Here is a 25,659-nt window from a genome sequence, read left to right on the forward strand (position 1 = left end):
TTATTTCATTTACCACATCACACAAATCCCTCCATCACAACTACAAACAGCTTCAGGCCATTGCCTAATGTAATGAACACTACCAGCATTTGTGTTCACCTCACAAATGGTAACACAAAAGACAGTTTGGTAATGGAGAAAGTTAAAAAATGGGAAAAGAAGGTGAGAATTAGGAAATAGTGGATTTACCTCAATGTTCTCTTTGAGGTTGCTGACTGGTATGATCAAACCATCCAGCCCAGTTAGGCTTAGACCTCCCACTGTTCCACTGATGTCAAAACTGTTGTCACTGGAGAAAAAGGGATTCATGGCAAAGCTCACCATCTGTTGGAAGACATTAACAATCAGACAACTGAGCTATTGTCAATATTTCATTTTATTCACACTCTGAATTGCTGAATAGTGAAAGATTGAGCCCAGACCCAAATAGAAGTCAACTTCCAAGAAATCTGTATCCAGATTTAAATAAGACTCTACCTTATCTCTAAGGTGGGTCTATAAACCTTGAAAGTGATTTTCATTCTGAAATGTCTACAACAATCTTTATTGTTTCCATACACTGTTACATGTTTTTGGCAGAGTTGGAAAAGATGCAATGAAAAAAAAACAAATGTTTGCAGGTATTTTAGGGGTCTCCTGAGAGGGTCAATTCAACCAGAGACATATTCAGATAATTTATTATGGAAATATGACATTTATTTTCAATCTATTGTTCTGAAGGAAAAAACACTATGTCCTAATTCAGGTGGGGGATGTACCACCATCACCACATTTGTCTCCTGCAGGATCTGAGTGCCCACACTCAGGTGTTTCTTGCTGGGATGAAAGAAGGCTGCTGTAGGTTGCTTTGAATGTGATTTGGACTCTGAGCTGTTGCATCCCTCCTCAGAGCATAAGATGCAAACAAACAGCAACAGATTTGTAGGTATTGATTCATGGCATTGCCTGCTCCTGCCATGAACGTGTGAATCGAAGTGTATATAAAGGGCTGATGGGATGTAGAATTTAATAATTCAGTTGTCTTTAACTTGCTGAACCAACCTCATGCAATTAAGATAAATGAAGGCTTCTTTGACCAATAATTTCAAATTATTTTCTTGGCATGACAGGAGGAACAGGTGTGCTTGTGTGTTCTTTGTGAAAGGATAAACGATTTAAAAACCATTAGATCAGGAATGTAAGCTGGATATCAGATAGAGTTAGATAAAAGCTGTTTACTTGCCCTTATATCCACTATTTCACCATCAACTCCTGAAACATTGAGAGAGGAAGCAGGTGGGAGAGTAAAGCTGGCAGAGCTGGAATTGGAGATGTTAATGGATGTGCTATCCATGTTTTCTGTTTGTAATCTGTCCAGTTAGGGTTGGGCATAAGCAAAGCAGAGAAAAAAGAGAAAAAAAATAATGAAAGGAAAAAGAAACACCAGAAAAAACCCAAACATCAATAGCATGGACTTCATATCTACAGAGAAAGCTTTCTCTCTTCATGGGTATAACTTAGTTGCAAAACTATTTCTAAGCCTGCCAGTAAATACTTTGCACATGAATCTGTCCCTGATGCAGTACTCCACATAATGCTACTACAGAATCACTAAAAAAGGGGTAAAATTGGCATGTCTGCAGAGAAAGTTGTACCAAGATGTACTTGGTTGAAGGACTTGATTTCTGTGTGAACATGCTCTTGATTTGAATGCACAGTTTGATGTGGATGAAAACCAGGCTCTCAGGAAACAATTCAGAAATGATTATAGGGAATGGTAAATGCTTGTCAGGCTCCTCAAGATTGTATTTGCTTCTGCCAAGCTGGTTACAATTCCATATAACATGTCATTATTGGCAACTTGGAAAAGAAAAGAAACCCTTAGCTGGCGTGACATGAGTTTTCTACATAATTTCAAAAGTAAGTGAATACTGCCTTGTTCAGGAAATTGTAGTCAATTCTGTGCTGGTTAAAGAACACACAGCATGGGAATTTCTAAGGTGATGCTCCTGGAGTCCAAACTGTTCTCAGTGTCAGGCACTAACAGCCTTGTTGCACTATTAACATTGTCATTATGCTAAAATATTTAGTAAGTTCCAAACATTCTGTTTAGGCACATTGGAATGAACATTTGTAGCTCTCAAAAGCCTCAGTGGGTGACACTGCAGCTGTTACCTGTGCATGTACATTGTGGCAGAGGAAGAGGTGAGGACTGTTGGCTCATCACCTGGTGCCTTCCCAAACAGAAGGGCACTCTGGAGATTTTCAACTGTACTCAGGAGCTGGTGTGACACTGAACTCTGGAAAAGGATTAGAGGAGGAAACTCACAATGAAGGTACTCAGGATCATCAAGCTGCACATTATTTGTCATTGCTTCCATTCAATTTTGCTGTCTTACTAAGCTGACAAGCTTGGTGATGAGCTTCCTAATATCAGAGAAAGTTATTCCATTGCAATTCAGTTTCTGTAATTCTCATTGAAACATTGCAGATAGCAAATAAATGCCTTGCAGATTTTGCTTCTATATTGTAGTATTTGTAACTTCTACACATTGAAGTTACAACCATGGCATCAGTATTGTCTATTAATGTCTTTAGCTGCACAGGCTAGTTTTTAGTTACTTGGAAAAGCAAGACCTAATTACATATCAATTGTGTATTATTAGTGGATTATTGTGGGGAAACTCGTCCAGTTCATAATCTTTTCTCTCTGGTTAGATTTATTTCATCCCTACTCCCTTGCAGTGATGAAATTCAAGTATGTTCAGCCCAGGACACTCACAGAGTCAGCTGTGACAATTCACTTATAGATAGGAAAGGGTAGGACAAAATAGACATGTTGCATCTTTCTGAACAGATAATCAGAGCTTTCTGCAAAAGTGTAAGCAGCAACCAGAGCTGGTTCAAGCTGTGAAGTAGTGGCGGCAGTTGTGAATATTTAATACCTGTGGCTTCCTTGAATTATGGGGCAAAAGGAGGGGACAGAAGCAAATAAAAAAAAAAAACCACAATGTGCTTGTCATCAATTAGAGGTGAGAGCTGATGCTGTCCCGTTCAGCTTTCAATGTAACAAATCTTAAAAGGCCTCCATCATCTTCATTGCCAGACATTCAATCTAACGTATCTAACTGGGGAGAAATTTCCTCTGATATTCAAGTCCTTCATGGTGTCACAATGAACCCTTCCCAGCACCAATTTAAAAATACAGCAGGGCCCAGAGATTTTAAAAACCTCCCAAAGCAAACAAATATTCACACATAGTACAGTATAAACTGGACCAAATCTGAATTACCTGTTCTGCTTCTGGCACTGAAGCGTTCCCAGCTCTGATTTCTACAGAAGCTTTAAGAACATTGCTCACTGCATTAAACAGATAGTTGGCTGCTTCCTTTAACTCCTGACCATCTCTGCTGTGCTCTGTGTTTACAGCAAGCAAGGAGGCACTGACATGTTCCAGAGTGTTGCTGGCTTCCACCTGCATGACAAACACAGAGAGCAGTTTATGTGTGCTGGCACTACAAATGACAGAAGTGACACTTGTGTCATTTACTGAATATTGCAACGTCAGTAATCTCTTGGGACTATTAGTGGCTACAGCTGTTTTTACTGTAATTATTTGTGCTGGGATAATACTTCAAATGCTAATAAAGATGGTAATACTAATACTAATGCTAATGCTAATACTAGATGGTACACCAAAATGGAATACAGGCATGAAAAATGCAGCCTTCTTCTAGAGATGTAATCCATAAAAAGATTAATAACTTGCCTGTCAAGCCCTGGGCAAGGATAGCTTTTAGATGTACAGTAAAGTAGTAAATTAGGTTATACATTTCTATCTTTGTGCCAAAGTGCTAAGTGCCAAAGAAGAATCAGTTTTACAATTTTTATTTTGTACCTGGGTGCAGCTTTGTGACTGAGAAAGCACTGGCCAGATTTTAGCCCAGGATAGTGAAGGAGCCAAGCAAATTCACTTCAGGCTTGGACACATCGCAGCCTGTGAACACTGAGCAGCCTTTCTGCAGGGTAAGGGCTGGACCTGAGCTGTGTTCTTATCTTGCCAAAGTTAACCACATCCTGCTGAAATGCTCCCAAGCCATTGTCTGGCTCCAGCTCTATAATACATCAGAAATCAGGACAGCTGTTTTTACTGCCTGCATATTTGGGAAACTTCCCCCAGTGACAGTTTGTTCTGTCCTGCAGTATGCTCACCCTGTAAGCATAAATAGCATCATCTACTAATAATGTCTTGTTGCAGACAAGATTCAAGAGATACTTTTGTGAGACCAACCTGCACATTTGTGCCCAATTTCTCTGGGTGCTGACATGTTCCTTGACCATTGCCTAGGTGCATTTTGTGCAGTGCCAGGATCAGGGATGAATGAACATGGGGAAAAACCCTCTTGGGGCCAATCTTTTTCAGGGTTCTAAAAGTGCTTTACAAGAGAAAACATACACCCTGACATATTTCTGACTAAAATGTAATGGGCATAACCTGGACTGTACAGATTGCTGAGACAACATCTGAGAGTTGAATTTACTTACTCTAAACAGAGTCAAAATACTACTGGTCAAAATACACAGGGTGGTACAGTTAAAAAAAAATGGGTAAGAACAGATAATTTTAAGGCATTGAAACTCTTCCAAGGTCAGTGGGATAATTAGAGTCTCTACTTTTAGTGTGAGGAGATATAAGATGAATTGATTCTTACCTGTGCTGAGACAGACAGCTCTTCACTCCTGTAAGTGATTTCTTTCAGTACCTCTGACATCTTCAGAGCAGTCTGCATTGATGTTATGTTAACAACAGAGAGAGTTGTCAGCATCAGCCCTCGGAGCTTGGGATGAAAAGGGATAATTAGGCAAAGGAACAAGATGTTAATTAGGACTGTGAAAGTAGTGCTGTGTATTGGCAGGCAGACTTGCTGTAAGTTATGCAGTAGAGTAAGGCTCCACAACAAGGATCATTTGAGCTGATATTAGCCCTACTGACAAGATGCCACTTGCCCCAGTAATTATATAATCACGAGTTTTATGTTAGCTCCCAGCACAGAGAATTCATACACTTAACATCCGTTAAGAGCAAGGAGAGTTACTTGTGAGAAATTGTACTAATGTATGTGAATTACTGTGTAAATGCTGCTTCCAGAGAAAGCAGAGCCATGTGTGATTGATGTTATTCAAATAATGAATCATAATTGAAGGATACATTCTCTAGACCTCTCCATCTGAGGCACTCAAAACACTGTACAAATATCAGCTTATGACTGAAACATCAACTGGTGTCTAAAATGGACAAAAGAAAATTACCTGCCATCTAGTGCTTTGGGGAAAATTAGACAGTGTATTTATCCCACTGGAGATGCCATTTTATTGATATATAAATTGCTTTGGAAAGTCAGGTTTAGATTAACTAGTTTAAATTAATGAAATAACAATTGAGAACTGTTTTACTGATGAGTGATTAAAAAAATAATTCACGTAGACAAATAGTGAAAACTAGCTGAAACCTGTGCCAAACACTGAGACAGATGCTAGAAACTTGAAACCTTCATTGATTTCAAGTGGTGATACGTGAGCTTTTTATTACTTAAGAGCTGTCAAAGAATATGAAGAGTCCATTATATGACATTGTACTGAAGAAAGCAAGAGTTTTGCTGACCTCTTTTCGTGTATTTGTCTGTAAAGACATGTTAAAACTTTCCTCTTGGATCTGCTGATTAAGGACAGATGTCACTGACTTGTACAGCTGGAAAAGACTCATGCTGTTGTTTCCATCTTTTAGGATGGTGTTTGCCTTTTCAGCTATCACAGCCTGCAGGGTCAGGTTCCCATCCATCATATCTGCAGGTCCAACCTGATGAAGGAATCAGATATGCTCTCAACATTGCCAAGGCTGTTACCATTTTATATGAACAGCTTCCATGATCATCTTAATGACAGTCTAGATAGAGTGGGACATAAAACTTGGTGTTCCCCATTTTAAATGTTTTATTTTTAATGGCCTGATAAGGGTCTCCTTACTGTGGCACTGGGGAAGAAGCAGGAGGCTTTTGGGGCTACACAGAGAAATTCCAGACTCAGTGAATAGGCTTACACTGCTCAGTCAATGTCCAAACAATTCTTTTAGACTTCTTTTCTAGAAAAAAAGGGCAATGGATGATCTTTTGACCTTGAGCACACAGAGAATAGCCACAGTTAGATAGAAGAATGGTGATTATGGCACATTCAGAAGGAATTAATATATCTAAAACAGGAAGAAGCTTCAAAAGTCAATTATGGGTTGGTTATCAACTTGAGAGTTCTTGGAATGAAATAATTCTACCTGTACCTTCACTGAAGCATTTGTTTGGGCTGTATCCCCAAAATTGTTGCTAACAATAATTGTCACATGTAAAATAAAATCATTTTCCTCTTCTCCAAGTGGAAGATAAACTGGGAAGAGTTCAGGATCTGGGCTACAATCCAGGAGAGAATCTGAAACAGGAAAGAAGGGGTCAGGGAGCAGATACCACAGAGACAGACACCTCCTGCTCTGTGAGAACAGAATGGTTCACTCGTGAGCCCTGCAGAGCAGGGCAGCTTGTGCTTTAGGTTAGGAGAAGCCAAACAGCTCACCTGGGGACCTAGCTGGTGTCACATAGAAGCAGTATGTGAGCTGCCTGCTCGGACTGGAGCTGCCTGAGCCCTCGGGAGTGCTGCAGGAGACTCTGAAGGCGGTGAGCAGCGATCCGTGCCCGGGGCTCACGGCACAGCCGGGGGCGTGGGGCGGGGGCGCGGTGCTCACCAGGAACGAGCCCTCCCCGTAGCCTCGCTGGGTCGTGGCTGCCAGGGCAGGGAGCAGAGTCAGCCAGGACCGTGCCCTGGCATCACCTGCCGAGCCACGGGGCTGTCTGCCCCTCAGGAAAGCATTCGAGGAAAAGAACTACAATAATTTCACAATTACAAGCTGCACCTGATTATAAGCCGCACCTCCAGGTGTCGGCAACTCTTAGGTCTTTGTCCATACATAAACCGCACCTGATTATAAGCCGCTGTGTCGTTCACAGTTGCCAATTAGTAACAGAATCGCAGGATCGCGGGGTTTGCTGGCTCAGCTCGGGCCGTGTGGGCTTGGCCTGCTTGGGGCTGCCGATGCAGCCGGGTGGTCCAGTTTGGCGCTGCCGCTCGGCGGGGCCGCTTGGGGCCAGCCGCTGCCACCGCTGGGGTCGCTCGCCCTGGCCTGTTGCTGCCCCGTGGTGCGAGGTGGGCATGGAGCCCCCCACTCCCACGGCGCCGATGGGAGGGAGGCACAGAGCCCCCTGCCTCTCCCCCAGGCCATGGGGCCGGCAGGAGGGAATCCCCCGTGCTACCGGCACGGAGCCCGCCTCCACTCACCACACAACACAGTAACCAATTTGTAACAATCGCGTAATCCTGGGTTTTACTGGCAGGTGCTGGGCTCGGCACCTCGGCTTGCACTTCTGGGTTTGGAAATTTCAGAAATTTCTTCATATATTAGCTGCTTCTCAGTGTAAGCTGCATTTCTGGGGTGGGAGCAAAATTTTAGTCAAAATGGTGCGGCATATAATCGTGAAATTACTGTATTACAAATATGTTAATGTTTGCATTATAAAGCAAAGCTCTATTATTTGATCAAGCATTTAGCGTAACTTCATTTTAGGTGAGCCTTAACCAAGTTATTAACAGCTTGGAGTGAGATAACTGAATTTCTGCTGCTGTGAGATACCCCAGAACAAACTTACCTCTTCATTATTTTAAAAAATGTACATATAAAGTAGCACCTTTCAACTTGAGGACTAAATTACCTTCACATTTGTCAGTGAGACTATGCGTGTGACATCAATGTGATGTTGTGTCAGCAGAGACTATGTCACAGGAGTCTGTAAAATCCTCAAAACTCTGTTAGCCCCTACCTGTTACTTTAATCTGGAAAGCTTCTCCCTGTGTCTGCAAGAAGGAGCTGGTCATTCTCAACACGGATGTGTTGCTTTGAAGCAAATGCAAAGAGTTCTGCTGGAAACCAGTCAGGCCACAGGCTAGAGGGAGGGCTGTAGACTGGAAAATCAGACAGAAAAGAACAAATGGCAGTAGAGACTCTTTTCTGTTCTTTCTGGTGTGATTTATTAGGAGCAGGATGGCAGTTTGGTGCCCTCCATTATAACCCCTCCCAACCCAGGCACCCCTTTGTCTCAGACTTCTCCAGTAGTTTCTAAGCATCCATTTGATAAAATATCCCTCTGAGGCCATATGGCTTTGTGGATATTTATTTTTGTGTGTGCAGTATTTCTGACAAATGTGGTGCTCTCACCTTGTTTTGGAATGTGTTATCTAAATACCAGTTATAATATATGGCCTGGGAGTCCTCTTGTCCAGAGACACTCAAAACAACTTCATCACTAACATTCACTGGCTTGCAGTTTGCCTCACACCTATAAAGAAGTAAGATGGGAGTTACACATAGTATGACTAGGAGAAATTTCAGACTTACGGCATTTATTCCTTTTGTTTCAATGAGATTGACACATTAAAATCTTCAACATTGGAAAAATGCAGTGGGGTCAAAAACCCTAAGTGCTTTCTGGAAGAATGTGTTTCAGTTTATAAAAGGATTGTGTTCAGAAACATGGATTGAAAAATGCAGCAAGACTTATTTGGTCAGTAATTTTTATAATGGTAAGGTGTAAATGGATTTAGAACAATAAGTGTTCTTTACTGTGAGGGTGTTGAAGCCCTGGCACAGATTGCCCAGAGAAGCTGTGGATGCTCCATCCCTGGAAGTGTTCAAGGCCAGGCTGGATGGAACTCTGAGGACCTTGATCTAATGGAAGGTATCCCTGCCCATGACTGAGGAGTGGTATAAGATGATCTTTAATGTCCTTTCCAACCCAAACCATTCTGTGATTCTATGGTTCTAAAAGAACAATAACTTTATTATCATTACTGTTGGAAACTGTGGCCTTGCACTATGCTCGTGATAATATTAACCAGTGAATACCAGGGTTTAAAACCAGACCTGATTTCCAGTTGCAGTTGTTGTTTTGCAGTCACATAGAGACATTGCTCATCCTGTCCCTCTTCACTGCCATGGTTTTGGACAGTAATCCTGACAGTCACTGCTGATTTTGGAGGAGGAAGGCAGGAAGGTGGGATTTGCACCTCACTTTGGTTGATTAGGATTATCTGTTGCTTCACACATTCATTCCAGGAAGGCCAGCAAGCTCCTGCAGAAACAGCAGTTGGAACAGCATCTTATAAAGGACTTCCCTGCCATAAGTTTCAAAGAGCTTTATAGACAAGTTTCTTGAACACAATCTAAAGAGTTGGTAATCTGGATTCAGAGTACAGGCTTTTCCAAAGTCATGAATGAGGTCAGGGATAATTATGGGGATAGAACACAGATGGCCTGAATCCCAATCCTGTTTTCAGACGGAAATGTTTTTGCATCATGTTTAATGTTAATTATTGCTGTTTTATTGAGACACAGGTACTTTGCAAATGCCTAACTGTGCAAGTCACTTGGGACTAGTCCTTGGCTATGAGAGTGAAGCTTAGGACAGGTAGATCTTGAAAAACTGAAACCATTGAGAGAAGACAAAATGGAGTGCTATGCCATATTATATACCATAATTAGTTGGGTGCCAAAACTAGGGTTTGGTAAAAGAACATTCTTCATGTACACTGAGTGGCAAACTTTAAAGCCAGAAAATGAAGCATCCTTAAGTCAGATTTTCAGCACTGGATCTGACACAACAGTGAGTTTGTCACTCATCAAGAACAAGTTGGTGAAAAAAATTCAAGAAATGCACAAACCACAGGTCCAGAGAAAACTGGAATTACTGTTGTCGTCTGGCCAGCCAAGTGTAACAGTTGTGAAAGGATCCACATGGCGACTCGGTTTAATATATATTTTGTGATCCTAAATAAGTAAATATATCAGTTAGAACACAAGCATGTATAAACATACATACACTTTTCTTCTTTATAATGAAAAGGGTCTGAAAGTTTAGACCCCAAATCACTGGATGCAGATCTGTAGTTTATGTGATCTTTCCCTTGTCAGAGGAAGTATGGAAGTAGAAGCTATGGGAATGGAAGCAGATGGCACAGAAAAATTGTGTGGCAAAATTCTCCCAAATGCAGAATTGGTTTAGGAGTGCAGCTCCCATTTTCAGAACCAGGTACTTAGGAAATTAATTCCTATTAAACCTTCACATCTGGACCAAGACCTCCAACCCTTGAATAACCATTTGTATTCTGGTGCATCCCTTTTTTTTCTGAATTGGATACAGTGCTGCTATAAACAAAGAGAAGAAGGGGTAGCTGAGTTTGTCTTTCTGTGTACCAAACTGTGATAAACTTGGGTTTGGATTAGATTTGTATTCCTCTGATGCAATCTATTCTTACAGGCAATCTGTAAAGCATGATGGCTTCTAGTGGAGCAATAAATCTCCCATAGCAGATGTCTGTCTGCTAGTGTTACAGTTAAAAACTAGACTTTTAAGATGATAAAATATTCTATCAGGCATTTTTATTATTTAAATTTGGACAGCTGCTAGCAATTGGTGTATCATTAACTTCTTAGTTTGCCATAAAGTGGAAAATTTTTCATTGCAAAATAATTTAAACACTCCAATACAGAAGTAGAAAACACTTGGGAACCGTATAAAATATATTAGACTCTGCTTGTAGGATCACTCTTCAGAGAGAGGTTTGCATTAGTCAAGTAGATGAATTAAAAATTCATCTAAACACATTTGAACTTCCAAAACTGAATTGTTGTGAAAAGTTCATATTCTTTAATCTTTTTTATGAATTATAGATGGAATGCCTGTTAACACATTTGTCTCCAAGACTTGTGGTGTAGATTTTGTGTTAAGCCATATGGGAAACAGAACATCTAGTCCATAATTTACTATGCTACAAATACTTCTTTTCCCTGTCTTATACAGCACTTTCACTGGTAAGAAAAATTTCTAAGCAATTTTAAAGAAAGATCCTTAAATAATACTTACATTTTTCTTTCGGGTATTTGTTTTGTATCTGCCTTCTTCCTTAGCAGAATCTGTTTAATGCAAAAAAGAACAGAATATTTTAGTGCTACTTGTAAAGCTTTCAGACATCCTCAGTTAATATGACTTAAATCCACATGATTTGACTACTGGCAGTGTGAAAGATGGGGCTGTAAGAATCAGACTCCAGAGCTGTGATAAACAGCCCAGTCAAATAGGTAAAATGGTAACAACAGCCTCATCACAGACTACAAAGGAGATGATCCTGATTCATCAAACATAATGGTATAAATCAAAATATATTCACAGGAGGTGATGGAGTTTCACTGATGTACAAAGGAAAATGGATGGAAAGCACCGGAAAACTTTCAATACAATTAGTGCTAAGGTTATTTTATTTCTGGTATAATCTGCTCTTGTAAATGTAAGGATGAGCCATCTCGAAGCCATTAGTGACAGCAATTTATGAGACTGCTGTGATGCAAATATTTTCTGGTTTCAAAGCTATGTCCCGAGCCATAAACTTCACTAATTATTTCTAGGACAAACAGCAAATGTGCAATGTGTTACATATACAGAGTGATGCTAATTTATGACTACATCAAAGTCAGGGAATCTGCCTTCATCAGGAAGAAGCCTCCACAAAAGTTTTCAGCACTGTTGGTGGAAGGAAAGCAATTACTACATGCAAACCATAAACACTCCATGAAATGCTCTGATTGCAAAAAGACACTTACGTGGTCAAAACCAGCCCTGTCAGATTAATGTAATTACCTTTTTTATGGGAGCTGTTTGCCAACACAGTGATGAATCCAAGATCCAGACTCATGTTTGAGAAGGCATTCATGGCCACCACTTTCACTAGAAAAGTACCTAGAGAAGGCAAAGGGCCAGTTAAGAGTTTTCAGTGGGTCCAGTCCAACAGGTTTGAGCTATAATATCCAATTTTTTAAAAAAACCCCTTCTTTTCTGTTAAGAGTTTTCAGGGGGGTTTCTGATGGGTGCCCATGGCTGAAATGCTTTTCCTGGAATGTTTTTCCCCTTTATCTCAACTTCTTAATAACTCAGCTGTCCTTTTCCTAGCCCTTGTCATGCTGTTCTTTGTCAGCTGGCTATGATACGATCACACAGGAAACTAGAGGTGTACAAACCCTGGAGGACAAATGAGTTTAGGCATCTTGAGACAGCAGCTATCTTGTTTGAAAATTTCTGCCTATGGGGAAGGGATGTTCAAATGGGTACAGGGAGAACAAATAAAACTTTAATATTGAATAATTTAAAAATATGAAATGAAATCATAATTAGCTTCTGCTGTTCCCACTTTGGCATGGGGTTGGAATAGCTCATTAGAGGTGGAAACTTTTTTATCTTCTGCCACTGTTAATTAACTCTTCAGCACAATCTGCCTAATTCCACATTTTAAAGGCTTTGACTATGTAATAATGGAAGGATAGTATTACTAAAATGTTTATTCATATTTAACTCCAACAAAAGTTATGTGTTGGAAATGGACACACAGAAAAACTCCCCTTTTCTTTGTCATCTCTTCTGAGAACTCCTCTTATTATGAATTACTTTAGTGTAAAATGCAGAGCAACCTAAACTTGAAACATTATGAACAAACAGGAGGAAAACACTTTGCTATTCAATAAACTGTCCTCATTTGTACTTCAATCAGATGGTGCCATGAAAAAATAAACCCTATGTGTTTTCACTGTGTCTCTTGCATTGCAAGAATCAGGTGAAGCCTTGCTCTGAGCCTGCATATGCAGAGCCATTTGTCAGCTCTGTAATTTAGCTCATTTACATAGGACTGTGCTGTTCATCCTGCTCCACAGATTAAGTTTGAGCAGTCAGAAAAGCTGCCAAATTCAGGTGTGATTACTGCCCCTAGCCCAGGGTGCTGTGCCTGGTTTTGTGACCTGTGTTGATGTGTGATGTCCAGGAGGCACAGGAGGTGTCAGTGTGCTGTACCTTCTGAGGGCACAGGAACGCCGTACGTCCGCGGCTCGCCACCAGGGCCATCTGCTTTGTGCCAGTGGGTTTGGTTGGCTCCAACCACCTCAAACACCAGCTTCTCTGGGGCACCATGGGACACAGAGACATTCACCTCCAAATCCTCCCCCAGCTGCAGAGTGTGGGAAGCTACTGCAGCCTGAATTCCAGATACTGGCTCAATTAAATGAACAGCAATACTCTCGGACGTCTCCGATGCCTTCGTGTTCCTGGATGCTCGGATTTCCAGCTGATGTATCCCTGGGCCTATCAGCTCTTGAGAGGCACTGTTGAGTGTCAGGTTATGGGGGACAAGACCTTCCTTTGCACTGGATTCAGTCAGTGTCAAGTTATCTGCTAACACACTGTAGGTTACTCCACTGCCTGCAAAAACACAAATGAACATTTCTCACAGTTTGTGCAATAGGCCAATAAATTCCAGCTGCTTTGTGCAGCATTCCAGTGTTTATACAGGAGTCACAAGAACACTGCAGCAATGCAGTCATTTTTAATAAAGTCACTTAAGGTGACTTAATGAAAGATCTATTGCGTGTTTTTCTGGTGGGAATATTTTGAGAAGTCAAACATACATTACTGAATTTTAATTTTTTTCAGCGCATATGTGGCTTCCAGGAACTTGTAGTGAGAAAGAACTGGACAACAGCAAATGTGTCCAGCTCAGAGTGGAATCCTCTTATTCTAATCAGAGGAGCATTTCCATGCATTTTTAACTTCAAATACAGAAATATTCTGACTGGCATCACGTGGATTTTAGGGACTAAAGTTATGCTTGTGCTGTCAGCTTTGGCAGTAGGAAAAAAGGGTTTATGCTTATGATTTAGGTGGTGAAATATGTCTGAAGAAGAACCCCTCCAGGAGAACTGAGAGAATCAAATTGCAGGAATACAACAATTAGAGGGAAAACATCCACTAAAAAGAAGGACTATTTTGCATAATGAAAATCCTTATTTTATCCCATGGATGGCAATAATATTTATCCTTCCCTTTAAATCGTGCAGAGAAATTATCCTCACCTCCAGTGAGCTGAACTTGGATCCACAGCACCTCCCCATAGAGCGTACGGCAGTGGGAGCTGTTCCCTGTTTCATAGAGGCTGTAGCACCCAGTGATGCTGAGCTGATCCACCTTATCCTGAACAGTCACCTGCCTCTGTGCCAGCACGTGCCACTCGCTCGTGGTGCACTCCACAAAAACAGCAAACTCCCCAGGAGAGGAGTACATGTATGTGAGGCTGCTGAGCAGTCTAGGATAGAAACAGAACAACAGCTGCTTGTTGTGGAAGACCATCCTGGGAAGTCCTTCACCTTGACACATCCCTGAATTTCATTCATTCAAATGTCATTCCTATCACTAAGACAAAATCTGATTTTTAAATGCAGCAGAAAAATGTTTGCTCTATTAAAGACAGGATTTTTATGCAATTAAAACAAAAGAAAAACTACAGAATGTCCTTGTTATATTTGAATTGTTTTCAAAAACCACTTTTTTAAACTTAAGGAATTAATATTTGCTTGTAGTTTGGCAATTACTGACACATTTTCGGTTATTTTGAGTCTTAAGATCTAGAATAAATAATCTTGGAAATAGGAAACACTTGTTATAATAGAAAGGTTGTGGTTGGTAGCTTAATACAAAATTTTATATTGATTTCAGAACAGGTTTTTGCAGAATCTAAGTCTCTCATAGGTATGTTCTATTATTAAACTATTTAGTTTTTACCATCTCATGTATGAGATGTGGCACACTCCATAAAGTGCAAGCAATGAAATGCACTGTTTGTCTGAAGAGAAATGAAAGCTTTCTCTTACGATAGAGGGTAGTAGGGATCAATGGTGTGACCATCTCCAGTGCTAATGGTACAGGAAAGATTCCCAGAGTATGGTGAGAGCAGCCAGTTCAATGTGAGCGTGATATTTTCAAAAACAAAACATGTGTCTGTCATAACCAGCTGCAGACCTGCAAAACAGAATGACAGAATTCAGTGCCAGTGTTTTGTCTACTTTTCTTGCAAAATTCAATTAATTTTCAGGCATGGAGAGCCAACCTGCTCCAAACCACAGTTGGTACTACAGCTAATTTGTGTGCATTAGTGGTGTGACAGGGAGCTAATTCTTTTCCATGAATGTTAATCAAACTTCTTGTTGGAACATAGTTTCATCTAAATGTATTTCATGTGTCTGAATTTCTGGGCTTTGTATTCTACCCAGAACCCCTCAGTTAGGACCAGGAATCTACATTTTTGTGCCTATTTTCATGATCACCACCATTCCAGTTTCTTCCCTGAGGATGGAACAGTGATTTTTAAGATAAATATCAATGGTCACAGTGTAACAGCAAAGAACAGCACAGTATTTTGGTGTGTCCCCTCCCTCTTACCTTCCTTGCAGTGGTATTGAATAGACAAATAGCTGCCCGAAGCTGGACAAGGATCTCCAAAGAAAGTGCCATCTGCTGCCACCTGGCAGGCCTGCAGACCATGACACTGACCTGGAAAGGGAGCATTTCACATCAGCAAGTGGCTTTTGCCTTCACTGTCTCAACAGCTCAGCTGAAAGATGGTTGAGAAACAAAAAAGGCTGGAGGAGCAGTATCATGTCTTGGGTTTCTAGACAAATTTGCACATGACTTTGACTTTACTGTGTTGCTTATCATGTGGCATTTCTTAGGACCATTTCATTTTATTTGAACGAAGCTGAATTTGAAAAGGGACAAAAAATTAAAGCTTATGTGTTTTGTTTAATTTAGGCTGGATGCCTTAAGAATCACCCTGGGGACAGGCCACAGTCACTGTTTAGTGTCCAAGCCCTTGGCTCTGGCAGAGTGGGTGCCTGACATGTGGCAGGCAGCAGCAGGTCCCTCCTGTTCCCAAGGTCCCAGCCTTTTCACCCTTCCTGCTTTGGAGTTAGGTTTGTCTGGATGTGATGCCTTGAATCTCTGTCATACTTGTGTATCCCACCAAATTTGTCAAGGAATCAGTGTGCTCACATATTTTCTTCCTACAGTGAGTGTAGCCAGGTACACCCTTGTCCTTTATCTGCTCCTCTCCTTCTCTGAATCTTTGCTCCTCACAAAACCCCTCCTTGTGCTCCTCCTCTCTTTCTCTGAATCTTTGCTCCTCACAAAACCCCTCCTTTCCATCCAGCCTCCTGTAGCAACCTCCTCCCTGTCAGAAGCTCTCTGTGATTCCCTTTATTTTAGGAATAATCTCCTTTCCCATGTGCTTACTCTACTGGAACACAAAGTATTCGAGGGACAAGGAACTTTGGTTCCCACTCTGTGTTTCTGACAAGCAGTGCTGTGAGATACCACCTGCTACTTCATCCTTGACACTGATCCAGCTGCAGCCTTCATCTGTTCCCAGCTGGAGAGGAGTCTGTGACACACAGTAGTGAGGGGTCTTCCGCCCATAGAAGCTCTCTTCAATTTCAATAACTTCTCCTGATCCACATTGTACAGTGGCATTGTAATTATCACAAGCAATGCTCTGGCCAGATTCTAACAGGAGGAAAAAAAACCAAATATTACCTTTTTGGATTTCTGAAAAATCCTGCTACAATTCTACTGTGTGCCCATTTTGTTTTGTTTCTCTTTCTTCCCTTTTCTCCCTTTTAAGCTAAACAATTAAGCGAATTTAAGAAAATTATAAAAGAATTGAATATTTTTATTTTTAAAAGTTGAAATTAATATGTTTATGTTTTTTTCTGCCTTAAAATACTGAGGACATTTTCAATGAACAAAAACATTTTAATTATAAAAATTAATAGTATTTTTGTGGGAAACTCTTAGCATTTGACCTGAAATACTGGAAAGTTTAAAGTTACTCCTTACTTCTGAAAATGATGTATGGATTGCATAATGTTCAGGTAATTGCTTTGGAGAATAGTTTGCATATTAAGTATGGAGCTGATCCCATTTCTGCAACAGAGACTCCTTTGTTCCTGTGTGATATTTGACTGACTTCATTCAGTAGGACTGCTCAGATGGGTAAGGTCATAGCTCTAAATGCATACACCTCATTCTTTGATTAATCTGGGACAGTTAATTATCTTTCAGAATTCTTAGTATCATGTAGTAATCAGGATACTTAATACCCTGAAGAGGAGGATGTGAATAACTGCTTTCATATGGGAGTGTTGCAAAAGGATGTTTTTGTTTCAACAGTCCCAGTTTTAAATACATTGTCCTCCTGTTGTTGTTTGGATCACTCCCGTCAAGTCCCTTGATTAACAGTGCCAATGTGTGCACACTGCAATAATTGTGTGCTATTGTTGTTTAAAGGCTAAAGCTAAGCCTGGCTGTAACTATAGCAACATGATCAGTTTGCAGATTAGAGCTCTCTAAATAAGCTTGAAAAATAACTTGCTGGTAAATTCTAGTATGGACTATTATCTCATGCCTTTTTTTGTTCTCTATGTGAAGATTTCTCACAGTATTTGCTGTCTCAGCAACTTTTACATGGAAAGATGTACAAAACTTGGTCTGTGTTTCTAGGTATGAACCCTGGTTCACTACATACTGTAGTAAACTGCTAACCTACAGAGCACCAAATGGTAGAATTGCCTCGATCTGGTCTTGGTTTCCTGGGTAGTGGGATGATGAATGTAGTGTAGGATATTGTTGCTCTTTGAATTTAATGAGCTCTCAGTCAGATCCTGTGGTAACTGATGATGGTTTCCTTACAAACAGACAGTTGTCTACCGTGGTTGCAATGGAAAAATAATTTTAGTCTGTTTTTGCAAGGAAAATAAGCTTAAGGGATTGTGCTGTCTGCCAGTTTCCTCTCCCCCAGTCATTTTTAATGTTAGTCATCTTCAGCTAAATTTGATGTATAGATATAAACCTCCAACACCCTAAAATTTCATGAAATGCAATATCTAGGGAGAAGAGAAGGGGCTACATCAATGCCTCTGTGAGGAGTAGAAATTATAACCCTATGTTTACCTATTCTGGGATGTGGAATTCAAGTGGCCAGCACATACAGCTGGAGCTCTGGAACAGCTGCAGGGGAGACAGCTGAGGCAGTGAGAAGTATTTGCAGAGGTGGGACGTGCTGGGGATATGGGAGTAAACTGGGAGTGCTGAGGAGGAGGGTAGGGAGGCGGTGTGGAACAGAAAATTGGAATAGGAAACAAAACTTTATTACATTGATTATTGCAGAACAACTTGCTATTTATGTCAGTAGTAGTAGATTGCTGAACAGGGCAGTAGCACTTCTAGGGCTTGTGGAAACCTGTACTTGCACACTTGATTGGAAGCCTTTCTCTATAGTGAGCCCACAGCCAGACTGTCCTTCCACAGTGCTGGTGACCACAGTTCTAGCTGCAGTTGAAAGTACTCCTGTGCAAAGTGCGAGGAACACAAATTCCCCTCATATCTATATGTTGAAAGGATTGATATTGCCAGCATTCCTTTCCAGAACTGTTTGTTCCAAGTCACAATTTGAGGGACACAATGTCTGTGGATTTTCTGTCTGAGCACAGGAAGTACAGGTTCCTGTCTGCTTCCTTAACCTGGGGAAAACCTTGAACTTCACGTGATGGACGGGTCTGAGAAGAAACAAGAAAAACTTGCTCTCACTTTTGCTCACTCCAGGCTGCAAGGAGTGGTGCCTCTGGAAGCCTGACTGTATTTTTGCTGCAGTTACAAATGGAATTTTTTCTGGTACACATTAATGAGTGTTTTTACAGGGCAGCCATACATGTCCCACCTAGCCCAGGTACTATGGTGTCGTGGGAGTTTATTCTTGCAGCTGTGCTTTAACATAACCAGCTTATGTCCACTATAGATGTGAACTCACTCTCAGATCAGTGACTCTCAGATCCATTTCTATTTTATCAACCCTCTGCTGGAACCCTGGACCTTAATGTCTGAGCTGAGCACCTACATCTCCCAGTGATTTGTGGGTTCTTCCTTCTCCAGATAAGGAGTACATCAGCACACTGGAAAAAGAGCTGGGGTTATATGGCTTTTTGCTTGTTCACATTTAATAAGATTCATTAAGTTATTTCCCAGTTACTTTGAAGCAAGAAGGCGATTTATGCCCCATTGTGATCACAGCACACTCACTTCGCTGTTCCAGCTGCTGTGTATCTTACCAAACTCGCAAATGAAGTCAAATTCCTGGCTGCAATTTTCAGTCACACCCCACTGATACTTGGCATTCTTCAGGATGTACCCACATGTGGATGAGAAGGGAGATGGCTGATCCTTGTACCAGTTACTGTAGCTTATATTTGAAGTGTCCAGCCAAGTTATTGACCCTGTGAACAGAGAAATTGTGTTCTGAATGTTTATTTTCCACAGTAATACAATTAGAGTCAGAGCCTGCAGAGCAGGACTGTAGCCCTGCTCCTACTGAAGCAGAGATGGTTTAGCCTGGGTAAGGATCTTCAATTGCATTTTATATTGAACCTGATACAATCATGAAAAGAGACACTGCCACTTCCACCTGTGCTCCCAGCCTCAAGATTTCACCATTTCCCTTGCATCAGACCTTGCAGCACTTCATAGTGGGATGAATTGGCTTCCACTGGAGACTTAACACAGCACATTTGTTTCACTGGGTCAGCAAGCTGGTCTCATTCACCATGTGTTCACACAACCACAAGATAACATGCAACAAGGAAGTGAAGCAGGCAATTAAACATCTCAATATAAATCTGAAGATACAGCAACAAAAGACAGAGGCTTTTCAGCAGATAATCTACAAAGGCGCTGCATTTTTACCGTGTTAAAAAAAAAAATCATGAGCTGATACAGTTTTAAAGACATTATTTTAAAACCACCTACCATCAGTAGTTTCATTCAGCAAGGAGTTTGATATCAGTCCTATCCACCATTCCTGATCCTCAGCAATATGTTTTTGCAAGAACTCTTGAGTTTCCTCATTTTGAATAAAGACAAGGTGCCCTCCTCCTCTCTCACACCAGCTCTGAGCACTTGTGAAGGTTTGCTGGAGTCTAACAAACTCATAGCATGAATGGTTGAAAGCTTGCTGGTACTTTGAGCAAGGTATTCCTTCATCAGTTGCTTCTTCCACAGCCACGCACACGGCAAGAGAAATCAGAACTGTGACCCCCAGCCACATTCTCAGCTCAGTGCTGTGTGTCGCACTTGTCTTGCTTTCCAGGGCACCACTCTTTTTGCTGCCTTCTTCAAAAGCTTGAGATGTCATCCTTGTCATGTCATCAGCATTCTCCTTCCTCTTTGCTGCTTGCCACAACAGCAGCAATAGAGCATGGAGCACAACGGGACTTCTAATATATAATTGTGATTGCGTCTGGGGCGTGTTGAGCTGATGTAAGCCCCTGTACTGGCCCTGGTGAGCTCTATTGTACAAATGTCACTTCCCATGTGAGATCAGTTTGAAGAGAAGGCATTAAATCATTGCTGTCCTCATGAGCAGAGAAGATAAAGTTGATATATGCTACTGTTGAACAGGTGGAAAAGTGAGATAAAGCTCCTATATCAAAGGCTTCATTGTGTGAATATTGAAGGTGGGAGGTCTTTACAACAGCAAAGAGATACAACAGTGAGAATAAAAAAAATTAGAAACATGAGTTATGAGATGGGAAAACACACTGCTTCTCTAGATACATTTAATAGATCTGTATCACTTTATTTTTAATAGTTATTGTTTGAGGTGCTTCTTTTAGATGCTAATGCAATGTCTGTAATTATTGTATCATATCCATCCTGCCCTCCTGTTTCTGTATGTGCAGATTCATCTCAGCTGGTCCAAGTAAGCTTCATTTTGAACTGTTGTGTCTGCTTAGAATTCCACACACCTAGTGAAATGCTCCCATCATCCCTCAAAAGATAAGCTGCTGGAGCTACAGTATTTATTTATACCTGCTGGGAGGCACAAGAGAAGGCCATAACTTAAACCAATGATTTAGGAAAGATGAAAATATTGCCTTAGTCATCAGAACTACTTGAGAGCCCTATTTGCATATTCCAAAGGCTGCTGATGGACTTTGGGAAGCAAGCCCAGCAACATTTAGGAGCTGAAATATCTAAATGCATCTCAGCTTCCTTACAGAAGATATCCATCAGGTTTACAAAGCCACCAGCTTAGCAGAAGCACAGTACAAAGAAGGATTTTAGCTATTGTGATTCTCCTGTCCTTGGCATTAACTCCATTGAGTTTGCTGCCATTATTATTAATTTATACCACCATAACCCAAAGCTGAAAGAACATGCACTTATATTTAGACATGGCTCAGTGAGCCAGTTACCACAGCACAGAGGAATTAGCGGTGTTTGATGGATTCCTGCACTGTAGAAATTCCTCCTGCACTGCACTGCTGCTGAAGGCAGTGCCCATCCCTGCAGTGTGCCAAGTCCAGCTCCAAAGCGTTCTGCCAAAGTCGAGTGCATGCACTTCATCCAGTCAACATCCGAGTGAACTTCAATCCCAAGGCCTTTCTGGACCTCTAGTTTATGGCTGTCGTGCTCAGCTGGAAAAAGCAGGGTTGCTATCAGGGTTTTAAAGATAAAGTTAATTGGAAAGTGTTTAATGGGTAGGGAAATTGTGGGGGGGTGAGAGGAAAGGAGAAGAAAGTACACTATGCTGGATGTCTTCCTTCTCACCACACCTGTAAATCAAGAGTTCAGCTATGAAACCCTTGGAACAGATCCCACATGAATTTCTGACTGATTAATAGGGAGAGCTTATGGAGCAGCTATGAATATGAATATTGGGACTGGATTTCCCGGCTCTGGAGAAGGCCAATCCATATTCTAATTAGCTAATTGGCCCAGACACCCATCCCCTTCCTGGATGAGACTGTGTAACTACGATTATCAGCTGCTTCTGTTGGGGGTTGTATGCAAATTAGGAGTCCTTTTCAGGCCCTCTAAAAAACTTCTTCAGTTTGGGAATACCCAGCCCAACTGTTTTATATTCAAGCTGTTGCAGCGGTCAGAGCTGAGGGCAGCTGCTCTTCAGTTAGTTGGCCACTGTATGTTTGCATGATGCTTTCTCCAGACTCCCTGCTTCTTCTTGGGCCCTGCTGACTTGCCAGGCTTCACAGCAGCTGGTTCCAGCCCTCCCACTTTGTCCTTCTACATATGAGAAGCACAGCCTGTTTCTGAAAGCACAGGCATGGTGAAGCAGACTGCACTTAAATACAGACATTTCCAGTAGGAGCTCACTTTTGTGATGAACGTGGTCTGTAGCATTGTCCAGTTCTCTCTCTGCTACTGGTAATCTGACTACAGGAACATACTAAAAATGCCAGGGCTGAGGGTGCCACAGGCTCTCCCCTGTGAATCTGCTCCAAAGGCATTGAAATTAATGGAAGTCTCGTCTCTGGCTTTGATGAATTTTGAAATAGGCCCTGAAAAAGAACAAATAATGTTTGGAAATGTCTACAAATAAAGCCAAGCTCTCCAAGCGAGTCTACTGTTGGCAATTTCTATAGCAATGTGCATTTTTTTCCTAATCTACGGTTGCTATAAGTTACTCTTCAGCTGCCTGCAGCAGATGGAGAGTAGAAGAAAGACAATTTCCCTCTTTGGCACTTTGTTGACTTTTTATACTTTAGTGCCAGGAAAGCATTCTGTCAGTTTATTCTGTTTACCACAAGAATGAGAAAAGCATTTACATGAAAAGAAAATACTGCTTTTAAAGCATCAAAATTAGCAGCTAAAGTCTTCAGGAAGAGAGAAACTTCTGAAAACCCTTTTTGCTCCCAAGTGGGAACTCATTTGATGTCAAGTAAACAGTGTTCCTTGTACTTACCTTCCTGTGGGAAACATGTCTTTTGCATTCTTCCTCAACAGAAAGACTTTTTAAAAAAGAAAACCAGCTTTCTTATGCCAGAAGTCTTGAGTGGTCCTGATCTGTACCCCGGTGCAGTTCACAGATCACAGCTGAATCATGACAGCCTGAGAATGTCCTGTGATTCAAACTGCAGCACTGCAGAATAGCTTGACAATCCATAATAGAGACCAGAAAGTGCTAGATTTGAAGAATTAAGGAAGTGAAGAGCTGCCAAAGAGAAGGAATAAATCACACCCCTGTTCATTTTGGCTGTTGTTCATTTGCCTTGAGGAAGAGCAAGTAAATTTACTCTCGATAGGAGGATATTACCATCTTTACATTCCTGAATATTACTGAATGTAATATACAGATTTTTATCAGGAATATAAGCATCACTGTGTTCTATTAACTGAATAAACAGAAAAAATGGAAAACTGATTTCTTTTACTTTGAGGTAACAAAAAGATTATTTTCAGGTACTATGAACTTGAGACAAGATAATGAGTAGTCCATTTTACAGTGTCATGTAAACTTCTGCAATGTGAAGAACATTGTTACCTTGATAGGTAGGTAGTACTGAGCAGACTCTACACCTACATCTACACCTTCCATCTCTTCAGCTGGCTTTAAAAGTGCCCATTTGCCAATTAGTTTAAAAAGGTGGATCACAACCCCACTTCCTTCCTTGCTGCTCTCCTGTGTTGCTTATCCTGAAGGTGAGACCCAGTTCTTGCTGACTGAAAAGGGTTTGGTCCTGTTGTTGCTTCTACTGTCTAATTTTCCATGAGGCAACACACTGAACTTACCAGTGATCCCTGCCAAGTTGCAATTTTGATGCTATCTTGTTTATAAAAACAGGGAAAACAATTCTTATCTGTACTGGGTGTAATAATTAAATTAGACATTCATGCCTGGCGTGATGGGGTCAGGATAAAGATAAGTAGGATTATGTTCAGGAGCTGTTGGTTTGAACATAATTTCTGTTTATAGGATGTGTATGGTTACCTGGATAAGTCCCTGATGATCTTCTCATAGGAACTGTCCCCTTGGAAGTGTCTGGCACTGCCTTTAGGCTCCTAGCTGGCCTTTCCTCACTGCCACAGTTGATGTCTCAATCCCTGCCTCTCTCCCAGCTGTTTCCCCTTTGTTATTGCCTTTCAGAGCAGAACTTTGGCTGTTAGGAAGAAGGGGATCAGTGGGCCCATCAGAACATTTATTGAGCTGAGGTTATTGATGGCCAAATTGAGCCCTAAGTTCACACAGAAAAGAGCAGAACTATCTCAAGAACCTCATGTGTCCTTGTGCTCAGGTTTGACTAAGTGGCACAATTTAGATCTGCCATTGCCTTAATGTCTTAATTAGAGAACTGTTAAAAGCATTAAAGGTGCCCTCTTTGGGTAAAACATTAACATGTAGATATAAATGGACTGAACTTTGCCCAGCACAGACAGAGGTAAAATAAAATGCTTGGATCTGAATTTACAGCCATCATTTACAGGCACTGTCTCTGCAGTCTCTACAGATTTCCATAAGTGTAAAACTGGCCAGACTTCTAACAAACTGTTTGTTTTCTTTTATTTGGTTACACATCTTTCTTCTTATTATTATGAGCTATTTCAGAGCTTACAGGGCATGGAAACAGAGAGGAAAAAAGCTCTATTACAAATTGTTTACATTGATAATGTCTCTTATGAGCAGATATCCAACAGCTTACAAAAGAGATCAGCTTCACAATCCTCGTAATTCCTGCTCAGGAACACTGTTTTAGTGTTAATCTCACTACACTTAATTGCCATTTACTAAAACCAGAAAAACTAAAACCTTTTGAGTTTTTCCTTATGTTCCCCCAAAGATGTACAGTAGAGCACAGGTAGGATAGAGTGCAGCAACATTAACTTTTGTCATTGTACCATTTGTGACCCCATTTCTACCCCTTCAGTCATGGAAGTGAATGCCAACCTTCAATGTTGTCATTCTACCCACTTGAAAACACGTGACTGAACTATATAATTTACATATTAAAACATGTAAATAGGGATGAAACTTGCAGATAAGGTTATAAAAGTCTTACAGTGAGGAAGTTTATGTAGGTACTGTGGTTGTTTATTTGTTTTAATGTCTAGAGTTTAAATATTTGGCATTATGATCACTGGGCAAGCTCAGTCAGATGGATATCAATATGGGTAGGCCAGCAGTTCCATGCCTCAGCACTTGAAGGGTTTTAATGTTAAGTCACATTATATATTTATATACTATATATTTATTTTAATGAACAATTCTCATGGTAGGTATTAAAACTTTGACTGTAAAAAAGAAAGCAATGCTTTTATTTATCAAAGAAATTGTGAAATCTCACAAAAAACTCCCCCTCCCGAAAATTAAAATTTTATCAAGTAAAGTCTCACAAAACTAGTTGTTTTTGTTCAAATAATGAGCAAAACAATATATGATCAAAACAGTTATGACCCAAATAATATCTGGTCAGAATAATATAGGGAAACTATTGTTATTTAAATTTGAACAAACTATATTAGTAATTCGTGTTTGCAATTATATCTGGACAGTGCAAGAGACATGTTTCTAAATAATCTGGTGGCAGTTTTGTGTCGTGAGATCATGCCAATAAAAGAGCATTTAACAAAGATAAGAACTTGTGTTTCTAGAAAGTGAGATAGCAATCAGTGTGATTTCAGCAAGAACAACTCATAAGTTCATATCAGTTTTACTATTGGAGTTTTGTTTGGTAGCAATAGATAACTTTTGATAGCTGAAAGTTCATAGCACAGCTTAAAGTCATACATATCAAATCAATTTGACATTTGTTAATGGGTTTAATTAGAACTCAATTTCTGTAAGCAAAAGACTGAGATTAAAATAAATTAAGTA

The 25,659-nt window shown here is 40.6% G+C and overlaps 1 protein-coding gene across 1 annotated transcript in view; it reads right to left on the reverse strand.

Moving 5' to 3' along the window:
• PKD1L2 (polycystin 1 like 2) overlaps window positions 1–20,213 on the reverse strand; it is a 36,414-nt gene extending 16,201 nt beyond the window's left edge. The window contains exons 1-21 of the mRNA XM_033069343.2: window positions 19,797–20,213; window positions 19,103–19,267; window positions 16,317–16,502; window positions 15,384–15,494; window positions 14,816–14,963; window positions 14,021–14,250; window positions 12,966–13,370; window positions 11,766–11,864; window positions 10,995–11,044; window positions 9,793–9,898; window positions 8,996–9,203; window positions 8,291–8,411; window positions 7,896–8,037; window positions 6,598–6,804; window positions 6,311–6,456; window positions 5,642–5,836; window positions 4,692–4,817; window positions 3,272–3,454; window positions 2,155–2,279; window positions 1,223–1,349; window positions 190–324 (exon numbers count right to left, since the gene is read on the reverse strand). Coding sequence (XP_032925234.2) covers window positions 190–324; window positions 1,223–1,349; window positions 2,155–2,279; window positions 3,272–3,454; window positions 4,692–4,817; window positions 5,642–5,836; window positions 6,311–6,456; window positions 6,598–6,804; window positions 7,896–8,037; window positions 8,291–8,411; window positions 8,996–9,203; window positions 9,793–9,898; window positions 10,995–11,044; window positions 11,766–11,864; window positions 12,966–13,370; window positions 14,021–14,250; window positions 14,816–14,963; window positions 15,384–15,494; window positions 16,317–16,502; window positions 19,103–19,267; window positions 19,797–20,181 — 3,600 coding nt within the window. The 5' untranslated portion in view covers window positions 20,182–20,213. The remainder of the gene's footprint in view (window positions 1–189; window positions 325–1,222; window positions 1,350–2,154; window positions 2,280–3,271; window positions 3,455–4,691; window positions 4,818–5,641; window positions 5,837–6,310; window positions 6,457–6,597; window positions 6,805–7,895; window positions 8,038–8,290; window positions 8,412–8,995; window positions 9,204–9,792; window positions 9,899–10,994; window positions 11,045–11,765; window positions 11,865–12,965; window positions 13,371–14,020; window positions 14,251–14,815; window positions 14,964–15,383; window positions 15,495–16,316; window positions 16,503–19,102; window positions 19,268–19,796) is intronic.
• Window positions 20,214–25,659: the final 5,446 nt, after the last annotated feature.

This window comes from Catharus ustulatus, chromosome 11 (assembly GCF_009819885.2).
Source record: "Catharus ustulatus isolate bCatUst1 chromosome 11, bCatUst1.pri.v2, whole genome shotgun sequence".
Classification (NCBI taxonomy): domain Eukaryota; kingdom Metazoa; phylum Chordata; class Aves; order Passeriformes; family Turdidae; genus Catharus; species Catharus ustulatus.